General features: G+C 27.8%; 1 protein-coding gene across 5 annotated transcripts in view; it reads right to left on the reverse strand.

The window, feature by feature from the left end:
• LOC106682396 (multidrug resistance-associated protein 1) overlaps positions 1–9,699 on the reverse strand; it is a 54,993-nt gene extending 45,294 nt beyond the window's left edge. The window contains exons 1-5 of one of the 5 annotated variants that reach the window (XM_067049511.1): positions 9,557–9,699; positions 2,777–2,872; positions 1,047–1,223; positions 853–966; positions 641–778 (exon numbers count right to left, since the gene is read on the reverse strand). In XM_067049511.1, the coding sequence (XP_066905612.1) occupies positions 641–778; positions 853–966; positions 1,047–1,223; positions 2,777–2,821 (474 nt within the window). In that variant the 5' untranslated portion in view covers positions 2,822–2,872; positions 9,557–9,699. Of the gene's footprint in view, positions 1–640; positions 779–852; positions 967–1,046; positions 1,224–2,776; positions 2,873–6,127; positions 7,663–8,910; positions 8,932–9,415; positions 9,532–9,556 lie in introns of those variants that run through there. The other 4 variants (XM_067049512.1, XM_067049510.1, XM_067049513.1 and 1 more) reach the window with 4 other exon arrangements.
• Between the last annotated feature and the right edge of the window lie 1,453 nt (positions 9,700–11,152).

Consider the following 11,152-nt stretch of genomic DNA (forward strand, 5'->3'; position numbering starts at 1 on the left):
TACAGTTAATATCAGTCAAATGGCGAGGGGCTCACCAGGTTGTTTGAGCCAAGAGTGGCAGTTATTAGTCCTCAGTCTAGACTGAGGCTGTTTATGAGTGTTTGCCAGCTTTGTGTACGTACTGTCGGTGTTAGTGTCCTGAGAGGTGTACAGTACTGGAGGCTATCAACAAATTTGATATTTGATATTTTGAGTCAGTAGTTGAAGTGTCATTTGTATGTGGTCCATCTTTAATAAATAGTATCATGGTATTATAAAAATGATGACAATACACTTGAGATAATATGTTTATGACACTATTTATCTATGTATTACCCAATAATTTAAGCAGGATTGTTTCTTTTTAGTCCTTTCGTCTTAGTCTTTGACATTGTTTAGTTATGAATTATTTTTTATATGGGGAGGTTGAACTATTTTCGAGCATTTGCAGTAATTTGAACAGAATGTGAACTAATTAAAATTTAGTAAACAATGAACTTAATACACCAAACAGTAAATAGTCTTTTCAGTGAGTTTAAAAATTATTATTTTTTTCAATACAAATATATAGCCGCACTTTAAGATGAATATAGCTAATGCCTGACAGTTATCACTTAATCAGTATTCAAATAGACAGTTAAGAAGGTGGCTTAAGACTTACATCAGGGAGATCTTCTTGAGAATCAATAAGGAATCTTGAAGATCCCAAGATGACAACAAGAAACCAAAATATAAAAAGCAAGCCTGATGACTGCTGACCATACTTTCTGTGATAAAATACTAAAATATTACATAATACCTGAAAAAAATCATATAAATGACCACACAGCAAAAAAATAACTTTATAATAAGATAAACAGGATCTTAACTCACCAAAGAAACCAAATTTACGATAAGAGAAAATACATCAACAGGATACACTTCATAGCTTTTAAAGATATTGTAGAAGTCAAATATGCTCAGACCAATTAGTAAAGTTGTAATTACCTGCAAAAAGTAAATATAACTTTAAAAATTTTGGACCTAAAAAATTTAACTTCAAAAAATTTGCAAATGCCTTAATGTACTAGTTTAGTCATGTTTCTCCAATTCCATGGAATGTCTCTTTTTTTGCTAGAGTACATATTACAAATATCAAACAATGAAAATAGCCATAGAAACGCAAATGGAATCCAAATCGGTACGGTCTTTCCCCAACATGGAGTAAACTTTGGAGAGTCTGTATGCCATGTTAAGTTATCGTCCTGAAAAACACAAAATTGTTTTTTAAAATAATATAATAAAGAAAACATATTTCAAACCTATGGAAGGTTATACCTATCCTAAATAGAAAATCCAAATTAAAACCAGAAACAGCCATTCTTATTTTTAGAACAATTCTCAGGCCACTGGTGATGTACAGGAAAAAATTACAATCGTTTCAAAAAATTACAAGTCCTAAGAATCATAGTGGATGCTTCTTAGTTTGTAAGAAATAGCCTAGTGAATCAGAAATTACAGATAAAGGAATGGTTCATGAAGTTCCACTCCCATTTACCGGCAGAAAAAGGAGCAGTGACCTACAACTTGGGAAACCCAACCTCAACCCGAAGACCGAAGCCCAGGCTGCAGCAGGACATTCTGTTATCAATTCTATTATTCATGTTACTTCTATTTTATTTATTTTTCTCTTCATCGTTTTTTTAAATTAAATTTTTTTTTACCCATTGGATGGCAATTGTTTATTTCATTAGTTCTACGAATGTCGTTATTTTTCCCTTTTATTAAGAATTATTATTTTTATCTATTTATTTTATCTTAATTGTTTTCACTATAATGTTGTATATAGTCAGAGGTGTCTTTAATACGATACACTACTATACCCCCCATAATCAGTTGTTAACAAAAAATGTAACTGTTATATGAACCATGTAAGGCCCACCAGACCTCTTAATACCAGATCTCGTATTAAATAAATATTACAATAAATAAAAAAACTGCATGTTTATGCCAAAATGAAGTTTTTAAATTAATATTTTGAATTCTACAGATAAAGTATTATTAAATTATTGACTATAATTAAAAACATATTGGTGAAACCAATCAAAGCTCACTATATCTAAAGAAATAGAAGTTATGTGAACTGAAATCAATATTGATTATTTGCAACTGAAGAAAATATCTTTTCTTTTTAAATTAAACTTTTTGAACATTGAAACAATAAATTTTGCCAAATTATTAAAATCTTCTAACTAATGTGGAAATAAATATAATCAATTTTTAGGTTAGTTAATAACACTATAAGATTTTGACATCTGAAGATTTATAATTGAGGCACTCAGTCATAAAACATGGTAACTAAAAAAAAATGAAAACTTTTACTATGTTAAAATATTTTTTTGTTATCATGTTTCAGTTTCAACCAGTCACTAACCATAATTTAGAACAAAAATATTCTCTTAAATAAACAAATTTTCTAGATATTCTTTCAAAAATCTGTGAAATTTGTAAAACTTGAAAAACTATAATAAAAAATAAAATTCACTATAAGTGTCAGATGCCATAATTTATGACTGAGTGGATCAATTTGATAAAACTTAACGATAAGGAACAAAATATTTACAATGCTTCCTAGACAATGATTCGATTATATAATAGAATTTTTTTTAAAAATAGTTATGGTTATTAAAAATTGAAATTAAACAAAAATAAAAGTAACCAAGTTTTTAGTTGATTAAAATACTATGATTCAATAAAATAGATAATAATTTATTTTTACTTTTAGTACAAACAAATTGTAAAAATAATTATCACTTACCCAAAAAGGCGAGCCACAAAAATACAGAAAAGATCCTGAGTCCATAACTGTAACCGTTTCCAATATTGTCAGCTTAGATCACCATCGATTAACAATCTAATCCAATCAAAACACAATAATGATATTGATTTATTAAATTGATAGACCATAAACAAATATTATACAATTCTTTTTTTAATTCAGTGTTTGTATTTAAAGCAAAATGTCTCATTATTACTAAGGTTGTATAAATAGTCCACCCAACTGGGGAACGGAAAGAGGTCTCAGGATAAACTTTTAAAGAAGTCATGAAAATTGTTGACCTCATTTTATTTCGTTCAGTTATCTTCATGGTCTTCATTTAGTTGGACTACATTCCATGTAATAATTTTACTCGTGCTCTATTCAAAACGAAGCAGCAGAACAAAAAAATCATTCAGAATTAAATTTGTAGGTAATTTACTCTTAATTAGAGTAAAATGAAGCATAGAGCAATACATGTTTTTCAAGTTATTAAAATATATATATATATATATATTGTAATATGCTCTTTTTGAGTAAATAGTATATTTTGATGTATAAAGGGTTTTTGATATGTTTTATTTTATGTATCATTTTAATATTCATTTGTTTTGTTTATCCAAAAAGCAAGCTAACCAATTTTCATTGTTTATAATAACTTTGTGATTCAAGACAAAACCAAGATGGCGGTACGTATTCTTCAGTCAAGTCCGTTAAATCAAGGCCATGTTGAGCAGATTCAAATATCATAAAAACTATTTTAACTCTTCCCATCATAATTGAAAATACAGTAAATTAAAGGAAAAATAGAAATCAAGAAATAGTGCAAATGAATAATATTCAGAAAATAAATCATTTGGAAAAATCCCTAACTGTTGTGCGACAATCGATGTTTACATGTAACCTGGAGGCAGGTTTTCGTTTTCGAGATTCATTCGTTGTGTGGACGGGCAGGAGAAAGGATGTCTTCAGGATGAGGAGGTCCTCATCAATTTCTGTCACGAAGGAAGCCATTTTGGACGCTAGGACAGAACAATAGAAACAAAGAAGATACCAGGGATCATCAAAGGAAGATCGTGAACTTGGTTAGTTTTGTATGCATAAAAATAGATACATGTGTAAAATGGATTTTAATTTAATTAATTGTAATTATTGTAAATGCCTGTTTCTGATTGCCTAGCAACAACACACCCTGAGATTAAGAGTCTTTTATATTATTAAATTTGAATAAATTTTATTATCCATTTAGTATTAAAGTTCTTAATTTGAACCCAAATTATCTTTTATATTTTAAAAAAGTTTTAAAACGATCGAAATTCTTTTTACTTTATTTTTAAATGTTTTAAAATTATTACAATATATTAACTTTTCTTTTTTATATATATAGATCATTGACCATGTGTAAATTTGAAGGAGAAGGTCAAGTCTGCAGTAAAGAAAAAAAAATAGATTTCAGCTATTTATTTATTGCTGATGTTTCGACTCACATTGTAGTTCTTCATCAGGACTAAAATAAAAATATATAAAGAACATACAGTCAATGTGGGAGTAAAATAGCGACATGAAACAGATGTAAAGTTAGAGGTATACAAACAACCAAAAACTTAAATAAAATATTATCAATATTTATCCTTTATACTCCTTATTATTTTTTATACTTTGTATACCTCCACCTTTCTTTCAGTTATACGTCTCATTCACTCTCATCATTAGCTCTGATGAAGATCTATATTGTGGGTCAAAACATCAGCGATAAATAAATAGTTTTTAACTATTTATTTCTTCTTAACCGCAGCCCTCACCATCTCCTTCAAAATAATTTTGCTTTTATTTTTTAGAATTCTAGAAAAAAAAATTGAGGTCACTAAAACTAAATTTTTAAGCAGTGTCTAAAAAAGTTAATGAAAAAATTTTCAAGATTTCTGTAAAACGTTCCATTGAAATCCCTGCCATGTCCTCATTTTATTAAACGCACTTAAACTATAAGTAGTTGCTTCTAAAAGATAGCCTAGACAAAAAAACTTTATAGAGTAAAAATGAAGGGAATTTACTCTTGTTTAATTTAAAATGGGTTGATATAGCTTTTAAAATGCATGTTTTTTATGCTGTGGGTGTAGAAACAAAAAAAATATTAATTTTTTGAGATTACTGATTTTTTAAAATTATTTCAGAAAGAAAATTGAGGTCAAAATTTGAAATTAATTTCATAATCAGAAAATACACAAATGAACAGATTCATTTTATTAATTAATGGAAGAGTGATTTTTTTATTTTTTATATTTCAATTCTAGTGAAATTTATTTTTTCTTACTTCAACTTTATTCCTTTTTTATTTGTTGATGTTTTGGAGTCTTTCCCCCATCATTCAGTTCCAATACCTTTTCATTAGTTTCTTTGTCAATTATCCATATAATTATATTTGGCCAAGTTATGATCAAATTTTCCATGTAAACTTTTTTTTACATTAACTCATATATCTTTGTATAGTGCAAGCTATGTGATAGTAGAGATAGTTAAAGTAAGTAATTACAACAAAATATAATTATATGGATAACTGAAAAGGACACTAAACAAAAGATATTGTAATCACCATTATAGGGAAAAGATCTCAAAACATAGATAAATGAAAAATAAATTAAAATAATCGATAGGAAGAATAAATTTCAAGAGAATTAATATATAACAGATCATATTTTCAGAACTTCTCCAAAACTTTCCACATAAAATACCATTAGACTGGAATAAAATAATACTAAAAAAAATATAAGATATAACTGTAATTAAATCTTGTAAATGAAAAGTGTTCCTCCTTGTTTTAATTTTTTATTTTATTTTTATTAAAAAATTAAAACAAGTATGAGTACTTTTCATCAAATTACATCAATGAAACTCATCCAGTAGAAGATATAACTTTAAGAAGATATAAATATGGTTTAGGGTAAAGACCGTATGACTAATATAAATAGCAAATTCTTGAAAATCTTCAAATTATGCTGCAACATGAAAATATAACTATACCTGATGATAGGGTGGGAACCCCGATACCTTGTTATTGGATGTAATGAAATAAAATTAAAACTTAAAACAAGGAAGAGTACTTCTCATTCACAAGATTTAATTGCATCAATGACACTTATTCAGCAGAAAATATAACTTTAATAAGATATAACTATAAATTTCAAACAATCAAATTTTTTGACAATGAAGAAGAATTAAGACATTTTTAAAACTATACTTATAGAATAAAGTGTTAAATTTACCACAGTTAAATACAATAATACACAATTTAAAAAATAATTATAAAAGACCAGAAAATTATAAAGTTATGAAGCTTAAGGGTTGAAAACTTACTCAATATTAATGAAACTGTCACAATAATGGTTTGTTTTTCTTCTTTAGGTTCAATTTTTATTTCAAAGGTTTATTTTTCCTTCTGCGAAATATTTTTATCCAACTGAAACAGTTGAGTTAACAAACAACACTGCTATTTTTTTTTTAGATAACATTGTTTGATTTTATGTTATCAATCATTATCAAGGGAATGTATGAGTGGAAACGGTATCAACTTCATATTTTAATACAGTAAAAAGATAATATCCTCTATTTGAATTGCTATTTTTATTGTTTATTTTAATTAGAACATTCTTAGACATGTCTGAGCATTATCTGAAGGATTTACTGTTTTGTTTGGAATAAGAAGTCTCCCTTGCATTGAATTTTCACTTAATTTAATTCTCTGATATTTAAATTATTTCAAGTTTTAAACATTTATTTAATTAATCAATCTGCAACATAAAATTTAAGATATCAAATATATTTTTCTTATAAACGAGTAGTCCACTCCTTATTAAAAAGAATTTCCTTTAAAGTCATAACACCAGTATGTAGTATGTTGATATTAGGGTTGTCAACATTTATGGTAGTTGCAAGTTGTAAGGTGACGGTGACAGATCCACAGGAAGGGTGGAAAGAAAAGAAAAAAATGTAATAAATGGTTTTTAACACTTGATTTGAGAATTAAATTTCCAAACTTAATTATACAATTGTTTATAGCAAATTAAAAATGATGATGTAGACAAATATTGAAAAATACCAAAAATATTTATGGTATAAACTTGGGCTTCTGTAGAAGCATCCTAAATTCTTTGTTTACCCTGAAAGTCTCTCCTTGAATTAATCAACTTCGACATTGGGCAATATGGCACCAAAGAATGCAGAAGAATCATTCACATTTAAGGAAGAACAAAAATCGAAAGGAAATTTGAAGATTGTATTACTTGTAACACTACATAACATGAATATTCATTCCAAACATTTAACATTGCTCGACTGTAGGTAAACTTTGTGGTAATTTGTCAACCAATGGTGCAAAACCAAAAAGTGAAATTTTATCAGGTAGCTTATAGAGTTAAATTTTAGTTTTTAAGTCATCATTTGTACATATTTAAAAAATGTAACTTATAACATACTTAGCAGTAAATACAACATGGGTATTCAATAAATATATTACCAATCCAATGAGTTAACATTTTGTTAACTGGTTGTACTTATATTGACAGTTTCAGCATAAAAAGTTTAAATAATAATAATTATAATTAACAAAAACTATATAAATCAAAGTTGTGTAACTATGGCAAAAGTAGTATTTCCTCTATATGACAATTTTATGAAGAGTTGTCGATTCTCATTCAATCAATAGATAAGAAAAAAGTTGTTATCTAAGTTAAAGTAGGATAACAATTAAGAAGGAAAAAATAAGTCTTCTAAATTTGTGTTGCCATAATTTGTGTTGTCATAGTTGTCATGTGTTCATTAAGTTGGAAAATAGTTTCCCAATGATAAGTAATTTATAATACTTATTTATTTATGGGGAGAAGAAATTTGGGTATGCGATCAGAGAATAACACAAATAAGTTAAAAAACTTATTTATTAGCACCAACGTTTTGGCCAGAATTTCTAGCCTTTATCAGGACTAAGGATAAAAAACAGGATAATAACCAGTGAGTAAAGGATATATGGAGAGATTAAAGTAAATAATTGTACAGAATAAATATGGATAAAAACAAAGTAATGAAAGAGGTGGGAAATAAAATGTATATATAGGTAATTAAATATCTGAGTAAAATGACATAATTCATGAAATAAAAATATAAAGTTATATAAAGTAAAGAAATAACAAAATATGTATGATATGATTTAATAATAATAATTTAAAAATTAAAGTTATGGGGAAAAAATGTAACTAATGCAATATATAAGTCAAAAAAAGAAGAATAAACAAACAAAATACAAGGTTAAGTAAAGCAAAGAAGTAATTAGAAAATATGACAATAATAATATATATGGTGAACTATTATTAATTATTATTTTCATATTTTCTTAACTTTATATTTTGTCTCTTTATTCTTCTTTTTTTTGACTTAAATATTATATTAGTTACATATATTTTCTTTCCATGACTTTAATTTTTAAATTATTATTATTAAACTACATTATTCATATTTTGTTGTTTCTTTGCTTTATATAAGTTTACATTTTTATTTCCTTAATTATGTCATTTTACTCAAATATTTAATTACTTATATATTCGTTTTATTTCCCACTTCTTTCATTACTTTATTTTTATCTCCATTCATCCTGTACAATTATTTACTTTAATCTTTCCATATAACCTTTACTCATTGTTTGTTATCTTGTTTTTTGTCCTTAGCGCTGATGAAGGCTAGGAATTCTGGCCTAAATGTTTGCACTAATAAATAGGTTTTTAACTTATTTGTGTTATTCTCCATATAAATATTATCCACGGTCAACTATCTTCTCATCATTATTTATTTATTTATTGTTTATGCGATGTGAATTATCAAGAGACTTGTTCCAACACAAATCATCAAACTGCTATTATAAATTATTTCCATTTTTATTTATTGCCTAATACTTTATTGTAATTCTTGTTTATACTTTTCACAATATCTTATTTTTATTTTCTACAACTTGCTTTCATTTTTATGTAAACTTTCACATATTTTAAATCATTTTTAGTTACACAATAGTTTAGTTTTATTTCATGTTATCTATTCCCTTACTTTGTTAATATCTTATTTAGCTTTACAAAGTGGGGCGAAAGTTAACTCACAATAATTTAATCAAATAGTTCGATTGCAATTTGAGTTCCTTTGACCCAGCCCAGACCATCTTCGTTTTACTTATTACTACTAATGGTCAATTAACCATCTTCCAATATGATCAAACTGGTGTGTGCATGGGTATGAATTAAAGACCCTGTACAGTCAGTCGAAATGACAGTCATTCAAAATCCAGACTGACGGACAGAATGACAGAATCATGAAGTTTATCAGTCCGATTGATGCTTAGTTTTTATTTGTATATCGTACAGTAGGGGTCTTGTGCAATGTTTCTTAGAATTCCAAAAAAAAATTTAATCAGGTCATTATTTAGGCATTTGCCTGCAAGAATAAAATGACACGCACATAATAATGAAACAGTAGCAGCCTCCCTTCCACTTGAAATTTTGAATGATAGGATTTCAGAATTTTCTCGGTTATCTATCAGCATTGTCCCTACACGATCAATCACAATGTCTATCTTTTGTTTAACTGTCATTAAAAAGCTAGACTTACGTAACTGATTATAATCATGAAGACTCATACATACAATCGAAAGCATTATCAAACTAGGATGTGTATAGAACAGGACTAAAGAGACACCTACACTGTCAATCGGAATGACAACCACTCAAAATCCAGACTGACGTAACTCACTTGAATCAAGATAATTTCCAATACTATCAGTCTAACGTGAAGTTTACTTGTCTTGTAAATGAGACATTGAACAGTAAGAATCTTGTGATACGTCTATTTCGATTCTAACTAAACAGTTACAAAACTTGTTAAGTAATTATTTTGGCCTTGAAAAAGTGAAAGAAAGATTTGAACGAAGCATTCGCATTTTGATTAGTGTTGGAGCAAATATCGAAATAAATCGATAGCTAATCAGCTGATTGTGAAGTATTTGACATCAGAAGAGAGTATCTTGTTTACAAATTTTGAAAATAGCTATAACATATTTTTTTAACAACGTACTAAGCATTTATGGTAAATGTTTACTTTAGCTCCTCCAAAAAAAGCGCGAAACCATTTTTATGTCAACAGAGTGTACTTTGATAGCCCGGCACTTTTTGTTAGGTTAGTTTATAATATTAACCTTATTTCAAGGTATATATCTGAAGTAAACTTTTTTTTTTTAAGAAGTGCTACAATTCAACCAAACAGGGATATGTTATAAAAACAATCAATATTATAAACATTTCTACAGGTGACAAATGCATATTAAAGCCCCAAAAATAAACATGTAATAATAGAGGTTTCAATCTTTCCCTAGGAAATTATCCAAGAGAAAGAGGAGAAAGAAAAGGAAATATTGCTAATACGGATTTGTTATTTACAGTAACCTTCTAAGTTTGTTTATAGTGAATTCAGGTGCAAGCATCCATTTAATTAAGACAGTGTTAATACCATTATACAGAACATTTCTTTACAAGACCATGATGTCACCATATATCTCTTAGCGATAAACTGACAAAGGAGAAAGTATCATAGCCAGGTTATAAACATTCGGAGAATCCATAGTTTCGGTGCTTACGCTTAATTTGCAGTAAGTGAGAAGTATTAAACATATTGTCTGTCTCGGGATGCCAGGATAATCGCTGAAGGCAATTATCCAAAAATAATTTAATTGATTAATTTATATTGAGTCCTGAAAAACTATAATTATAATTTCCATTAATTATATAATATAATAAGGGGTGGTATTGGGTAATATAATAGTAATTAAACTACATAAATGGACATTAATATTTATTTACACGGTATATACAATGTTTGCAATGATATGATTCAATGAAATGATCCAGATAAATAGTTTGCCATAAAATATTATATTACATTTTAACTTATCAACTAATATATACATATAGCTGCTGATTGTTGAACGCGGGGGGGGAGGGGTGGACACAAATAAAATGTTTTTACAGTTCTAACTGTTTTATTAGTTACGGTTAAATAACATAAAACGTTCTTACAGTAGTGAGAACAAACAACACACGCAAAGCTTGATGGCAATCTACCGTCTACTGTTACAAAACCGTTGCAAACGGTTTGAACTTAACAATCGATATATTCACAGTTTGCCACAGAGGAACATTTATACAATAAAAAATGAATTTTTACATCTCACTTTAACACTGATTTGGATGATTCATGTCGTGATATGTCTTTGCCGTGGATGTCGTCTTAGCTGTGGAGTTCCATTTCTGAAGAGCCCATCTTAGGACCTCTTCCCTAGCCCGTCTTCTGTAC

This window comes from Halyomorpha halys, unplaced genomic scaffold, assembly GCF_000696795.3.
Source record: "Halyomorpha halys isolate HHAL.00 unplaced genomic scaffold, Hhal_1.1 Scaffold410.1, whole genome shotgun sequence".
Lineage (NCBI taxonomy): Eukaryota > Metazoa > Arthropoda > Insecta > Hemiptera > Pentatomidae > Halyomorpha > Halyomorpha halys.